The following is a 16,649-nucleotide window of genomic DNA, read 5'->3' as shown; positions in this document are numbered from 1 at the left end:
CAAAGTTGTTTCGTTTTTTTTCTCAGCCAATGTAACAGGGCCAATGTGCAGATATCTCAGCACTGATCTCCACCTGCGTCAGCACGCAGTTTCTTAAGGTCAACCTCCTACAGACCGTAATGGTTATCTTCAAAGGACAATATTATGCCGGAAGTAGAACTAATAGGCTTACTGCCACCATACCGGTAATATTCAATTACATTTTCCGTCGCTATAAATGTATAGTATAGAATGACAGAGATTTTTCAGGAATCAAGCGACTTTGAACTTAGAAACTGATTTAAAATGTGTGTGCGCGCGCTAGGTTATAACAGAACTGAACAAGCTGTGTGAGTTAAAAAGTGAGCCAACGCAAAGAACAAATGTTGATTAACTCCAGACCTTTGAGAGAGTGAGATACTTCAGCTACCCAAACACTGCAGAGCACCATTCAGAACTAAGCGTGATCTAATTCAACAAGGAGCTTTATTTCAGCGCAAAAGTAAGCTTTACGCACAGGGCCACAACTCGTCTGTCAGCTGAGAATTTTCCGGCAAACCCTATTAAAATAAACAGACATAAACACGCGCAAAGCTTCTCACTGTTTCGCCTCTTCCCCGAGATCTTTACAAATATACACTGGCGTTCGTGGGATTTGTGCGTAATGCGGCCCTCTCGTTTTGAAGGATATCTGGATTTTGTTAGCCTTAGCTATCCCCCCTTCCGCCAATTACAGAAGGGCCGTTAAACGAGAGAGAGAGAGAGAGAGAGAGAGAGAGAGAGAGAGAGAGAGAGAGAGAGAGAGAGAGAGAGAGTTCAGAAATCTACTGCGCACATGAATGCATTCAGTTAGCAGAGATCAGTCCGCAAACATGCTCTGGAAACTAGTGGAAAATGTCAAGTATGAAGATATTTACGAGGTAATGTTCAAGGCGATTATTTCAAATAATTATGGTGTGGGGGATGCTTTTTTTGTGCATCTATAAGTTTATGTTGTTTTGGATTCGCTGCATTTGGAGTTAAGGTGGAGTAGTTTTCAATCTTCTGTATAATCCAGGGAGGGAATTTCGTTGACTTCAGAAAAATGTGAGGTTGTAGCAATACGAGCTTCTCTCTTGGGTTGGTTGGAAATACCAACAAACCAACAAACTAGTTGCATAATAAAAAAAGTAAGTTTCACAACAAATCAGCCAAATCAGTATCAGTGTCAGTATCGCTGTTATATTTGAAGCTGTATTGGCATAAATGTCTGCGTTATATTTATATTTCAATCAGTGTAAATCTCAATGAGCAAAACTGTTTTATTCGAACTGCTGTTCTTAATGGTCTAAATGACAAGACAAATACATTTGGGAATTTTACTTTGGCTAATAGCTAGACGATTCGAGTAGCCTAAACTGCAAACCCAGTTTAGCCTTAAAATGAGATTTTGTTTGCATACTTGAAAAAAAGAGGAAATATGTATAGCCTATTTATAAACAACTATTATGCTCTGAATAATTATTAAACGAACGCGCTGTCAAACAGTTCTCGTTGTAAATAGACAGTCTGAATGACTAAACTGCGATGGCGGTCATATGAAAAATTATCCATCGCTATTCCCCTGGAAATGAGCGGCTCAATAAAAAACCTGTGAACCCCCTTTTCCAAAATAAAAATAAAAAATAGTTTAAAAGGACAGTTCATCTCAGAATGTGAATTTCTAATAGTGTTTTGGGTAAGTGAACAAGACATGTTTTCTATTTAGGATTATCATTAAAAGTGCTCCATAAAATATAATAAGGAATAAAGTGACAAATACGTAGGCTATACAAAATATACATTGCTTTTTATTGTATTATTGTGTCTTTTTTTAAACCAAATAACGCCAGGACAAAAGCGCAGCGGTGCAATTGTCAAAAATAAACGGCAATTAATGGACGGATCAGGGACCGCGGCGAGATGAAACGGGGAGATGCCACGCGCGGAGGTACAATGATGTCGCGAGGTATTCTGCGGATCGATGCGAGCGGGGCGCCACGCACAAAGAAGTTTAAAATCTGGCGTACGTGGGAGAGCGAGAGAGGTCGTGAATGAGAGTGAGTGGGTCTTTATTCAGCCTTTCGTTCAGCCTGGCGGGTAGCCGCCCTCTCTATAAGCACACACATGTCTTCGCTCTCACACTCGCCGTCAGACTAACAATCAGCTGGCAAGCTCATAAACTCCAACACATACTGGCGGACCGTCGATATCTTCCTTTCTGCGCCGTGTAAAAAAATCTCATTCAGCTGAAAGTAACAATGAACGGCAGTGTGTCGGCTGCATTTTTTCTACGTCTTAATATACATGTGGAAAGAAATTATATTGGCCAAGTTCTGTGTTGTGTTTAAGGCTGGGATACATGCTTGGTCTTGGATTTTGTGAAAACCACTCTCTACTAGTGTTGAACTCACAATTGCTCTTTGAACGAAGCATTGCGTTTTTCCTACCCAAGTCCTGAGGGGATACAGAGAGACTTTGCCTCTGTCATAAATTGAGCAGAAGCGTGTGAGTCAGGTCACAGCTCGGATTGTCAACGTGATATGAAATAGTTGGGTTTTTTTTTTTTCCATACTGCTGTTGTCAGTGAATTACAACGCGTTGCGTGAACACAAGCAAACATACAATAAATACCGTAAATGAATTAAGTTTTCTAATAACGTGCTGTGACAAGGGTAGCGTCGACTCAACAAAAGAAACTGGGGGTGAAGTGTGTCTTGTGTCAAAAAAAAAAAAAAAAAAAAAAAGCCTGAGAAGTCAAACGCAGCGAAGGGCCATCCAGACAATTCCAACAAAAGAATCTCCTCGCAGCGTGACAGGGAAGGGCGCAGCATTGGTCGCGCCGGCTCTCCCATTCACTCTCACTCGCGAAAGTTTTGCTGAAAGTGCCTCTCCGCCAGCCCCCTCGTCTGATTACATCTGGTAATTCTCAGCTGAATGAACGTCATTTACAATAGCGGGGGAGCGCCGGAGCTGGCCGCCGCTTCACGCTCCATTTGTCCTCTGTTCTCCCTCAAAGTATTCCTGTAATATTAATACTCATGAATAGCAATTATTATGAGGTGGTGTAGAGACGCCGGGGGAAGGTACGCGCGACCAGTTTGAGTCTGGCTTCGGGTCGAAGAGGAGCGAATATCCGGAGCTCAGGAGCAAATCAAATATAGAGCATAGTAATATTAAAATAAATAATAAATTAAAAAAACAAAAACAAAAATAAACAAACAGTGCAGCGCGGTCTGGAGAAGCCGTTGATGGAAAGTCCAGGAAACCTTCAGTCATATTTTTCTTCTGCAAGTCTTTCTTGATTTTTTTGCCCATAATTTTATTGTTTTTGCTGTGAACAGACGGTCTCCCAGATGTTAGTCCATACGTATTCAGCCACGGTGAGTTGGTTCGTTGCTTGGTAGTTTTTTCTGCACATTTATTTAAATGTGGATGAAGTGGTTTCAGTTGTGTGATAACACTGTAAATATCGACAGCAGTGATCTACACAAGGAATATTTTCCGTTAAGCTGTGTTTCCAATTTTTGTCAAGTAGGCTACAGGCGGTGATGTGCGCTTTTTTCTAAAGGCAATTTCAGCCGTTTTGATAAGATGTTGTTATTATGTTTTAAACGATCCAGTGGTTGCTTTGCCTTAAAACCTGACATTAAACATTATCGAAATAATTTTTTTAAATGAAACTAACTTAAATAAAAGAACACGTTTTGTAGCCACATTTAGGCCTTTGGTGAGGTTATAAATTAACATCTGAAAATGATTTGGGGAGAATTTAGGCTATTTATCCTCTGTCACCTGCAGGCTATATTGCAGCTCTTTTCGAGAATACAACTGAAAACATTGCAGCTGACAACTTACAGTAGCCTCGTGCACTAGTTGGCGTTCATACTGCTTTAACGACAGCAAACGTTCGCCTCGGAAACGCTAAATTGTCTCCCACATTTCTGTCTTCCAAGGACCGGCACGATGGAGTCCCCAGCCACAGTTCCAGGCTGTCCCAGCTGGGCTCCGTGTCCCAGGGACCCTACTCCAGCGCCCCGCCGCTCTCGCACACGCCCTCCTCGGACTTCCAGCCGCCGTACTTTCCGCCGCCCTACCAACCGCTCCCCTACCACCAGAGCCAGGACCCGTACTCGCACGTGAACGACCCGTACTCGCTGAACCCGCTGCACCAGCCGCAGCAGCACCCCTGGGGCCAGCGGCAGCGGCAGGACGTCGGGAGTGAAGCGGGCTCTTTGCTGCCGCAGCCCCGGGCCTCTTTGCCGCAGCTCTCGGGACTCGACCCGAGGCGGGACTACTCTGTGCGGCGGCCGGACGTGCTTCTGCACGCCGCCCATCACGGGCTGGACTCGGGGATGGGCGACAGCCTGGCGCTGCACGGTCTGGCGCACGGGATGGAGGACGTGCAGGTGACTGGTCTCACATTTCGTACATTAATACTGATAATTCATAATGTTATTACATTTGTTAGCTTTACAACCCATTCCCCCTTCTCCATTCCTTCTTCTTTTGTCTGTATTTGTTCCTGGCCATGGTGCAGGCAGGTCTCCCTGATCACAAATATTTTAATAATTTCTACTACTTTATCATTTAAAAAAATAAAATTAATAGCTTGGACTACTTTAGCTGACTGCATATGAATATTGTTTATCCCCGATTTCTGCTTGATAAGAGTTAAAATATTAGCCTATATACAGGGGCCTATAGACACAGGCAACAGTTCTTGCAAAATGCAAATTAGCTCAAAAATAACCTTATTTATACAGCACTTAGCCAATACGGCGCCGTCTGGAAGCGCATAAAATAAGTTAAGTATGTTATCTTTACGGTGTTGTGAGCCCTTTTAGCGATACCTGTTTTGGTTTTATCATTTTCAGCCAGGACATCATGATAATAACATTAGACTGCTGCTACTCATACCCAAATTAACTCTGATTGAGTTGATGTTGAATAGTTTTGAAAGTAATTTCAGAAGGCTAATACTAAGTTAAACAAACGCGACCACATCATATGTCACGTGGAATCAAGTTCTAATGCGCGTGCTAAGCCAGAGCAAACAATTCGTTCACTTTTTACGGAACTCGATATCCTTTGCAATGTATTTCAGTTAACGGGAATATTTTCTTATTTCATTTTTTGTTGATTCTTGTACGCGGTCATTGAATTCACCCCCTCCCCCACTCTCTCTCCCTCTCACTCCTCGCCTTGCTCGAGTTCATTTAAAAAAGTTGAAAGGTTTGGGACGTGTTGACAAGGCGGCGAGTATGTGGGCAAACCATAAACATTGTTAATTTCTGTCATATTCTTGTCCAGTTGGGACTGCTGTGGGTTTGAACATGTGAGATTTTGCTAGTGCCGGGAGATACACCACATATGAGTAAATATTTCTTCTCGCTGTGTTAGCGACTTAGCTATGCACGCCCAAAGGCTATAAACCCATGCAATTATTTCACCTGAATGTTCAGACAGTGGACAGGTGAACGGTAAATCCGTGAGTATATACACAACAATCGTGACGATGTTCACTTCAGTCACTTTAGTTTGAGAAAATTCGGTAATCTTTCTGCAGTAAGCTACTCACGGGCTCTTGATCTTTTTAAACAGCCAGTCGCGTTTATTGCCTTTGCCAAAAAAAAAAAAAAAAGAAAGAAAGAAAGAAAACTCTGTAATTAAGAGTGTAAGTCTTCCGCATTTCTGGGCTTAGTTCTAATTAAATCTTTACTATTCTCCCAGTGACTATTAAGTGCCAGCACGCTGTGTGAGTACCCTGCACAGAGAGCGGCAGGTGGTCATAATTAGACAGGGAGTCAGACAAGCGCGGTCTCATTAGCGGCAGTTACTCTCGGAAGCAGCAGCGCCGGGCGCACGTCTCCGCCGGCTCCGCAGATCTCATCCGAGAAGGGATCGCGCAGCTGGACGCTGTTTGTCCCCGTAGCGTAGAATACTTATGGAAATTGGGAAACAAATTATTGTGCTCTTACGTTCCTGTAATCTTTGTTGACTGTGCACTACAGATACCACATCTACGACCGATAATAATCACAATCATAATCATAAAAAATAATATCATACTAATTAAAATAATAAGAATAATATTTAATTCAAATACTTAATAGTAGTAGTAGTCACGGATGCAACCTGTATGCAATAATTATTTTTATGTTATTGTTTAACATTAGTGCTTTATTGATGTTGCATCTTCACTGGTCTGCTAATGTTGTTTAGCCTGGTCTGGAGCACGCGGATGCACTTCTGTTTCTCAAATTTTGGTTGTCGCTCTATATAAGAGTGTCTGCTGAATAAATACACAATAATAACAATAATAACAACGATAATTAAATGTAATATTTATTATTATTATTATTATTATTATTATTATTATTATTATTATTATTATTATTATAATAATAGTGATGGTGATAATAATAATAATAATAATAATAGTGATGATGATAATACTCTGTCCTGAGAGCCTAATGTTGAAAAGCTGAAATAGGTAAGCCCTCAGATGTATTTTCATATATTTTTGTAAAAAGTTACACCCGTCACTGTTTACACTTATCTCTCAGGCCTATAAACCCCGATGTAGTCCACGTAATACGACGCGTAAAGTCTCCAATGCTCAAAAGGAGCAAGTCGGCCGCGTTCTCTAAAACGAATTGAAAGCATAAGAAGTTCACGTGCACGTCGTGCCGTCATATGGCAACACCGTGTCGTACGTGTATTAAGATGCCGACTGCTGCAGTGAACGCGATCTTTAAATAAATTGGCAGTCTGTACCCCTGGTGTATTTATCTGACAAGACGTCGCACACACGTTTCCGTCACAATACAGCAGTACTTTTATCAAGCACTATCTGCATTAAATAAATAATCGAATAACTTTGACAGAAGTAGGAAAAAACATAGGTTACAGGAAATTGAATCTTGAGTGCAGCGAAATAAACAAGTTCTCTATTATAGGTTACAGATCATAGATTAGGCTGTATTTATATAAACAGTCAATTTTAGATAGACCTAGTCTCTTGCGCGGTGAGAAAACATGTCAGTGAAAAGTGCACACACCGAGTCACTTTGTTCATTATATAGGACAGAAATTCCAAACAATGTTAAATTTATGTATGTATTTTGAAAAGATAAACTCTCTCCCTCACAGTAATCGTATATACATGCAAATGACAGGTTGGCGATTGCAGAATGACATGATTTATGAGCAAAGAGCAGACGTTCATTCTCAACAGTCCTAACTAATCTTGTGTCATTGTGCTTTCCCCAGGCCATTGACGACGGTGGGATGAATCTACTGGATCAATCAGTCATTAAAAAAGGTAAAGATTCTGAGACCCGCAGCGCGCACACACTGGCAGACACTCCCGGTATTCGTGGGCACAAGTTAAAATGGTGTGAGCGGTGTACTTCTCAGCCGAACAGGTAGATTTAAAAAAAAAAAGTTAAACTACGCATGCGCATGCGTCAAGGACGTCAAGGCGCGTTGCGTATTGGTGTTCTGCGGTGATGCGTGCGTACTGCTTGAAATGCAAATCATACTGACCAGAAATTCTGAAATGTGCCAGTCTCAAACCTGAGACATATGCAGAGCATTATGTCTGTGCGTAATTACAGCTGACTTTTTATTCATGATTAATTATTAATTATTACTATTACTATTATTATTACTATTATTACTATTACTATTACTATTATTATTATTATTACTATTATTAATTATTATTATTATTTGTTGTAGTTGTTGTTATTATCATCATTAGAGTAAGTAGTAGTGGTGTACTATTTGTAAGCAATGCTTAGGCTACAAGGTGCAATGTACTTTTTTTTAAAAGTTGCAAAATGATTAAATTGTAACATATAATAGTGTTCGAGGCCAGTGAGAAGGGACATGTATGTACGACCTAAAATTATTATCTAAGATTCGACATATGTAAGCCAGGAAGAAAAATACTGAATGTCAGTGAACCGGCGTCACGCTGCAGCACTGAAACTGGGGTAATAGCCCGTATGGGCGCGCGTTCTCTTGGCCGCGGCTACGCAGAACATCCTCCTCGTCAGAAGTCACAAGGCCCTTGTTAATATTTGTGCGGACTGATTGACATTTCTGAGGCGGTTTAGTTAGGAAAATTAGTCGCTCCCAGTAGACGCCGGGAACGAGCGGAGTGGAAGCAGCGCACGTGATGGATGGCTCCTTCACGGGCAGATCTCCCGAGCTCGTTTAAGGCTAATTTTCGGCATTATCCCCCATTGAGCTATTAATACAATAGCCGTGGACCGGGGCCTCTCGCCTTCCCCTCGCCCTATTAGAGCAAACATTAAGACACACTGCTCGGAGGCCGACGTGATGGTAATGACGTGCTATTTGAAAATTGGCAGAGGGTGGTTAATGCGATTTGAAGGCGCCAGTCAATCAACAATCAATAACGCTATAATGAGAATGTTGCGCAACATTAGCGGGATAAAGACTTTCTGGGTTAGACAAAAAGAGTAGCACGAGGCACTTTGCCGTTACTCGTTTAATACCGTATCCGTTATTAGGCGACACCGTTTGATCACACACAGACAGGCATATTTCTTGTTGTGTCCTCGTACAAATGATTGCTTAATGGACCTCGTTCTATCAAGGAGACTCTTAAGACCATCTTAAAATGATGTTTTATGAGCAGAACCCTCCCCCCCCCCCCTTACACACAAATTATTTTCTGACACACACAACACCTCCCTCTCTCTCTCTCTCTCTCTCTCTCTGTCGTCATATAGATGGCTTAGAATTGTGGCGTACCATCTGCAGATGGTGTAGTTTTCAGTGTACATAGTGCATGAGAACTGTTCAATCACCTTGAATATCATCGCTCATATTGTCTCAATATTGGTTTTAATGTTTAATATAACGGTTATAATGCAATTATAGATGCTTAATCTGTGGTATTGCAACATCACATGTTATCAATCATATTATACTAAACTCTCGCTGTCACGTGGTTTCCAGCTATATATTGAGAGTGTTGCGATATGAGCGCTTATAAATACACCAGAGAATATAATTTCAGTGGAACAAGTGTGTGTCCTAAATTTTAGAAATAGGAAAATAAATCCACAAATTGTACCAGTTGGAAAAGGAAGCGAATTAAATAAATGATGCATTAATATCCAACACACCTTTCGTATAACTTTTAACACCTTTTGTGTAAACGTTACTAATTTTGTGTTACAAATAAGATTTTTTGTATTTCATACATCTGTCTTGAGAGTGCGGATCTGTGATCCGTTTGGGTACTCACCAGTGATCTTACGTATGGTGCTGATGAGCATCGACGTCATATGAAATCTTTTATATCCACCATTCGATATTAATATCAGTTGGGATACATTTGCAGTGATATTGTCATTCTCGAAAAATCTGATAAAATGTTCTATCCAGCACTTCCAGTTGCAATGTACAAACAATTATATCTTAATTGAGCTTGATCGGCCTATACTAGGGATATAAACATAGGCGATGTGTTTATTGCCATGCTGAGGGCTCAAAACTCCATTACGAACCTCTCTGCGGTTGTTTCTACCCAGCCTGTGAATTAGGCCAGACAGCAATTTCACTATTGATTTAAATAAGTGCGACGCCATATACACTGGACTGAATAGATCCTTATGAGGTGTAGTTAAGCACGTATTTGCTGCGAGTGGGTCCCTATGTTGACGCGGCCTTTTGATTTTCCACCCCTTTGGTTTCCTAGTTCCAGTGCCTCAAAAGAGCGTGGCTTCTCTTATGATGAGCAAAGACGGCTTAATCGGCGGGATAAGCGTGAACGCAAACGAGGTGTTCTGCTCCGTACCCGGCCGTTTATCACTCCTCAGCTCCACCTCGAAATACAAAGTGACCGTTGGCGAGGTTCAGCGACGTCTCTCCCCGCCAGAATGCCTCAACGCCTCGTTGCTAGGCGGCGTTCTACGAAGGTAAGGCAATTTCCCCTCGCACGTATTAGCGTGTAGCCTACACCTGTAGTTACTTTTGGTAAACGTAGCCCCAAATACCCGTACATTCTAACAAAACTGCGAATCATTAGCAGCCTGCAAAGTCATCGTTTAATATAATGACCTACATGTGAAAGAAAAACCTACCAAATTTTTAACTTTCGGTTCGTTTTTCAAACCGAGAAGGAGGCTACATAGGTCACCGTTAGGAGCGTTCGCGCTAGCCTGCCCTGTCCTTGAAATTATTTCGTTTTTATATCACACTTATCAATTGTAGGCTACTGAAATTGATCCCCCACAATGTAAAGATTTAAAAGAACGGGCACAGTTAGGCCTATAGAATAGCTTACCTCTCCAGGGTTTACAGCTGTGTAACTGTATGCTTTTATAATTCATAATTTTGAAGAGTTCGTCCTTCTAATATCTCCTGTTATCAACTATTTTCCAGAGCAAAATCCAAAAATGGGGGAAGATCATTGAGAGAAAAACTGGAAAAAATCGGTTTGAATTTGCCCGCCGGTAGGCGCAAAGCCGCAAACGTCACTCTTCTAACGTCACTTGTAGAAGGTAAGGTGAAGCAATGTGCATTTTCATTAATCAATGTGTGTGTTCCGTCTACAAACGCATGTGATCAAATGGAGGCATACAGTGGCATTTTCGAAGTCTAAGTTTACAATAATAATAATTAAAAATAATAAATCGGTTGAAGGAAGGCTAACCAGGCGATTAAAAATGTAATTTTTGACGGAGTATCGGTGGAGTAACCACTGTGGGCCACTTGGAAACAATTACAGTATACTGGCTGACGTTTCCAGTGCAGCTGCAGAGAAACCCACAGAACAATTATAGGATTTTCGGATTTATCGGGGAAAAAAACGTGGATTAAACTGGAAAATACATATTTCTACAGTTGCGTATGGATATAGCCCAGATAGATTCCATAGTTTATTCCGCGGGGACGCGCGCATAATCCACTCGGAATCGCCATACAGTTTGGATTCTGCCACTGTGCTTTTCTCAAGGTTTAAAAGGTTTTGGATTTCTGCTGAAATTAAAGTGCAGAGGGATCAAATAAATTCTTGAGAAATGTTTATTAACATGATAATTTAGTGTTACCATGTTGTAAACGATTAAACATATTTTAATTTGTTCAATCAAAATGGTAGTGGATTTTATGTCAGTCAGCTATAGCCTATTATTATTATGATTATTATTAGTAGTAGTAGTAGTAAGAGTAGGCCTAATTGTTGTTTTATTGTTGTAGCAGGCTATATAGCTGCAGTGGTAGTAGAATAACTTATTGTTATTATCGCCTAGTCATTACAATGGTAATGGTATTTTAACTGTGTAACGCACAAAAATACGCAGTTGCCTGTAACCGATTTCTGTCCTTGCATCTCGTCTTTCCCAGGGGAAGCGGTACATTTAGCCAGGGACTTCGGCTACATCTGCGAAACTGAATTTCCGACGAAGGCGGTATCCGAATATCTAAACAGACAGCACACGGACCCCAACGAACTGCATTCGAGGAAAAACATGCTCCTGGCGACAAAGTACGTTTGTACAGAGCACAGATAAATCTGTATTTCTGCTGGAACTCATGGACAAAAATAATGTAGCTTATTGTTTGCTTGGCAGTCCGGTTCCAAATGAAAAGCAGATGTAGAAACTAGGCCTATAAATTAAAGAAAGCACCGTTCATTTATTCAGAGCGGCGGGCATTTATTTTTTTTGAAGTTGGATTTCTTTTTTAAATGAGGAACTTATCGCGATAGGTTGTCAACTTTGTGGATAGACCCCTTTTCGTGTCTTCTGACACAGCTGTTCTCTGCGCCGATAAATTTGAAAGAACTTCCAACATTAAACAGTTCTGGCTTTGAAATGCATTATGAACTCATTATATTTAAGTGAAATGTTTCTAGTCTAAAAATACCGGCTCTCCTTTCTTCGGCGTAGCCCGGGGTCTGCTTCCCTCCCAGTCTCGCTTCATCTTCGCTGAACTGTCAAATTCCTGTCAATCAATAGCTCAGCCGTCGCCTCGGGGAAAGTGCTCTGTCCCTATTTAATGTACGAAAATAGTGTGCTTTTCTGCGCGTAAAGCGAAAAAGTGCAGCTTTTGGAATGGTTATAGTCATAAGACACTGATAATATGAAATAATATTTCTTAAAAAAATATTTACATTACTTTGAGTAAATCCCGTGTTTATACACACACACACACACACACACACACACACACAGGCAGGCAAGAAAAATCATCGCCACAGCTTGAATGTCCTACACTGATGCCCAAGCTCAAGTGACCACTTTATTAGGAATTTGACTTATCACGTCTTCTGCTGCTGTAGCCTATATCCACTTAAAGGTTTGATGCTTTGTGTGTTTGGAGATGCTCTTCTGCATACTGCTGTTGTAATGCGTGGATACTTGCGTTCCTGTCAGCTTTGACCAGTCTGGTCCTTCTCCTCTGACCTCTCTCATTTAAAGGCGTTTCTGCCCACAGAACTGCTGCTCACTGAATGTTTTTTGTTTTACGCACCATTCTCTGCAAACTCTAGAGAACGTTGTGCATGAAAATCCCAGGAGATCAGCTGTTGCTGAGATATTCAAACAACCTGGTCCAGCACCAACAATCATTCCACAGTCATGACTTAGATCACATTTCTTCCCCATTCTGACATTCGGTCTGAAAAGCAGCTGAACCTCTTGACCACGTCTGCATGTTTTTATGCGTTCAGTAGCTGCCACGTGATTGGCCGATTAAATATTTGCAATAACAAGCTGGCGTACAGGTCTACCTAATAAAGTGCTCACTGAGTGTATGCACAGGGCTTACTCAAAGCGTTTGGGCCCAGACTTTCAGTGACAGATTTCACCATCAGCGTCAGAGCCCACCTGAGGGTCAGACGGCTGAGCTGGGGCGATGTTTCTGGGCGATGTTTCTGGGCGATGTTTCTGGGCGATGTTTCTGGGCGATGTTTCTGGGCCGTCCGCTCTGTGAAAGGGGACAGGTGAGCTCTGCTGCTCTGCAGAGAGACTCGAAGGTTTCGTGCAGAGTGTGTCCGCTGCATATCGCAAAACCAGGTTATGGATATTACACCTATTGTTTGTGCGATGTCCAACTGGCCGAACCACTGAATTCACAAGGGATGTACAACAAGAACAAAAGTGACTTCATCCGATTCGCTGGCTTTGATGAATACACTAAATTCTAAGCATTAAGTGAACTTTTTCCACCGTTTGATAGGTCACTGTTTCAGCCGTTAGGAAGGGAAGTTAACCGTGATATTGTGTCTGATATATCTGGACATGATTCATGCATGTTTCTGTTTATTTTGTAGAATAGCATAATTTCCTCAGCAGATTGTAAGTACAGTGAGGTTGGATCAACTGGTTATAACAGGTTTTCCTGATCTCGGGTAAGAAAACCAATCATTTGCCATATCTGTGAATATGGAATTCCAAACGCACATTTATGTTCTGGGTTCCCCGCGCTACAGCGGGTACAGAGAACACACTACGGCTGAAGGTTGGAAAGCCTCCCTCTCATCTGAAATATGACTATTTCCTCAAATGAAATTTGTGTTAATCAGCACAAGGACAGGAGGGGCAGAACGAGGTGGGGTTTAAAAAAATCATTTGCTCAAATCTGTCCAGATGTTTTGTAAATGTGATCCCATTTTGATTGGCCTCTTCCTTCGGTCTGGGAACGTCTGGGATGTGTAATGGTTTGCAGATTAAGTCTGAGAGAGATCTGAAGGTTACTGGATCGGAGGTTACCAGGTCCGCCGTCAGGGCCGGGCTTACCTCTCTGACTTTGTCTTCGGGTTTTAAGCACAGTTTGTCGACCTTTCTCATTTTCCCATAACACCCCTGTCCTCACTTCCCGGAACGCTGCAAGAAATGGGAGACGGCCGTTATGCATGACCCGTTCAAGAACATGCCCAGAATACATTCACAACTATCCTTATAAGATGAAAAAAGATACACTTTATACATTTCAGACATCTGAATATTAAATTATGTGACGTTTCTAAATATTTGCATAGGATTTGTGAATTGTGGATTTGTGATTTGTGAATTTTTGTGAAAAGTTTGTTTATTGTTCAATGTTTATCCTTGTACTAAAATTACATTCAGTCTACCCATGTGTTATTGACAACATTGTTTCTTTGTGTATAAGTGTGTGTATGTGTGCCTGTGTGAGTGTGTGGGGTGGGTGTGTACTGTGTGAGAGAGACCATTTGTGTCAGTACAATGTGTGTGTGTGTGTGTGTGTGTGAGAGAGAGAGAGAGAGTGTGTGTGTGTGTTTGAGGGAGTGCATGCATTGTGAGTGCATTGCATGAGTGTGTGTATGTGTGTGTGTGTGTGTGTGAGAGAGAGAGAGAGAGAGAGAGAGACAGAGAGTCAAAAATAATTTGTGTGGAAAGGGGAATAGGATCGGGGGGGGGGGGGGTTCTGCTTATAAAATATCATTTTAAGCTGGTATCACAGTTTTACCAAGTGTGTGTGTGTGTGTGTGTGTGTGTGTGTGAGCGTGCACGTGTGTGGATCTGAAATGGTAGGCCTAACACTTGCTTAAATTTGCTGCTGAAGACTAAAAGTAACCTGACAGTTGGACAGAGGGATGGGTTATGATTTTTTGGATTCCAGAGACTGTTGAGATAATCACTGTCCCTCTCTCCTTCCCTCGCCTGCAGGCAGCTTTGCAAGGAATTCACAGACCTCCTGGCCCAGGATAGGACGCCGCTAGGCAACAGCCGACCCAATCCCATCCTGGAGCCGGGAATCCAGAGCTGCCTTTCCCATTTCAGCTTCATCACGCACGGATTCGGCTCTCCCGCCATCTGCGCCGCGCTGACGGCGCTCCAGAACTACCTGACCGAGGCCCTGAAAGGACTGGACAAAATGTTCCTGAACAACACCACGAACCGGCACACATCCGGGGACGGACCCGGCTCCAAGACGTCCGACAAAGACGAGAAACACCGGAAATAAAACAGTCAGAAAGAAAAGAACTACAAGCAAAAAAACAAAAAACAAACAAAAAAAAACTACTACTAAAACTACAAAAATGGTCAACAAAAAAAAAGACAAAAACAAAACAAACAAAAAAAACAATCAACAAAAAAAAAAGAAAAAATAAACATCCGAACGAATCATAAATCCTTTATATTCTAGCTTTAAACGTTGCATTACTTTTTTGGGGGCGGAGAGAAGACGGTCAAAGAAGAAGGAAAAAGGAACAAGCAGATGACGAGATAGAAAAAAGCAGAACTGCTCAGTCTTTGCGAGGATGTCTTTTCTCATCTGAGTTCGAAGTACATTTAGCTCCTGAATCCGGCACTCGACAGGTCTGCGCCAATAAAACAAACATATACTTTTTTTCTTTTTTTTTTACTCCTGGGACCAGATGTGTTCGACATTTCACCAAGACACGTTTGAAGATGGAGATATTGAAGTTCTGACCATCCAACCCCCCCAAGCACCTACCTACGCCCCCTCCCGCCCCGTCCCCCACCCTCCCAGCCGAATCGCCTGTGGATTTGCCACCTGCTCAAGGCTCCTAAAGGCGCGTCTTTCTGTGCCTGGGGGTATGACGTCACTTTACAAAATAAATCTTTTTTTTTTTTTTTTTTTTTTTTTTTTTTGGTCGGGATCATTTTTTATTATCAGTTTGTTTGTGTCGCGGCTTGCCTTCGTGCGAAAAAAGAGAGCCCCGGTCACCTGCGTGTTTACTTTGGGGAGCGGCCAAAATAGCGCCCTTCTCGGTTAATGTACTGGCATTCTTCCAAGTCTTCTGCCTCTCACGGTTTCCTGTGTTCCACGAAGTTCAGTTAAATTAAAAATATCCACAACACATACCTGGCCATCCCCTGTAGGTAAAGAAAACAGGATGATGGCACGGAATGGCCACAAAATGTGCACATCACATAAAATGCATATTTCGGATGAATAGTTCGGCTTATGTATGACTAACCCCACTTTTATTTCAGGCCCGTCTGCACCGGTTATCCTAGTAACGGATGAAGGTATATCTTGGCATAACTGTGCAGGTGGAAACTTTCAAAGGCAGAAAAGCGGTTAGTCAGCAAGTAGCCTACGAGATACGAGCCAATATGAGACCTACGATTTCACATGAACGTATAAGCTCGCCTGCAGTTTTACAAAAAAAACGGAATGCGTCCAAGAGTCTGTAGCTGTATCCAATGCGTGTTACTTGAATTTGTTTTTGCTTTATTCACGAATACTATGCAATCTCCTTGCATCTTTCAGGGGTCTGTTCAGTCTAACCACAGAAAGCAAAGCCTTACTGACGCGTCCAGAGTGGGCAGTATTGGAAGGCACTAGTTTATCTCCCTTGAGTTTCTGTCAGTTTCAGCGGGGAAAAAAGCACGTTCATTCTAAAACTTCATTCGTTTTACATTACGTCCACAGACCCCTTTTCGTACAGGCAATATAAGGCTTTGTTTTTTTGTTTTTTTTAAAGACCCGTCTCCCTAATTGTTTTTGGAAAAAAAACAACACCTACTTTCTAAAACGATGTTTGACCAACGCTGTGCACCTTTTAAGGTGGGATACATTTTAAATAGATTTGAATGTATACCACGTTTAATATATTAAGAAGGTAGACGTTATAAATGCATATGTTCATTTATCATTCGGGTACA

The 16,649-nt window shown here is 41.8% G+C and overlaps 1 protein-coding gene across 7 annotated transcripts; it reads left to right on the top strand.

Moving 5' to 3' along the window:
• Window positions 1-818: 818 nt before the first annotated feature.
• tfap2b (transcription factor AP-2 beta) lies at window positions 819-14,976 on the top strand. Of its 7 annotated transcripts, XM_061242921.1 has the most exons (8): window positions 819-899; window positions 3,954-4,406; window positions 7,273-7,347; window positions 8,917-8,930; window positions 9,780-9,959; window positions 10,426-10,544; window positions 11,389-11,530; window positions 14,679-14,976. In XM_061242921.1, exons 1-8 carry the CDS (start codon window positions 819-821, stop codon window positions 14,974-14,976), a joined length of 1,362 nt encoding a protein of 453 aa, XP_061098905.1. The 7 variants fall into 7 exon arrangements, with proteins under 7 accessions (XP_061098905.1, XP_061098904.1, XP_061098903.1 ...); XM_061242920.1 differs by lacking the exon at window positions 8,917-8,930 and having other exon boundaries at window positions 7,273-7,324; window positions 9,740-9,959; XM_061242919.1 differs by lacking the exon at window positions 8,917-8,930 and having other exon boundaries at window positions 7,273-7,342; window positions 9,746-9,959.
• The last annotated feature ends 1,673 nt before the right edge of the window (window positions 14,977-16,649 follow it).

This window comes from Conger conger, chromosome 5 (assembly GCF_963514075.1).
Source record: "Conger conger chromosome 5, fConCon1.1, whole genome shotgun sequence".
Classification (NCBI taxonomy): domain Eukaryota; kingdom Metazoa; phylum Chordata; class Actinopteri; order Anguilliformes; family Congridae; genus Conger; species Conger conger.
The sequence above is the reverse complement of the archived record's forward strand: the minus strand, read 5'-3'. Positions and strand labels throughout refer to the sequence as shown.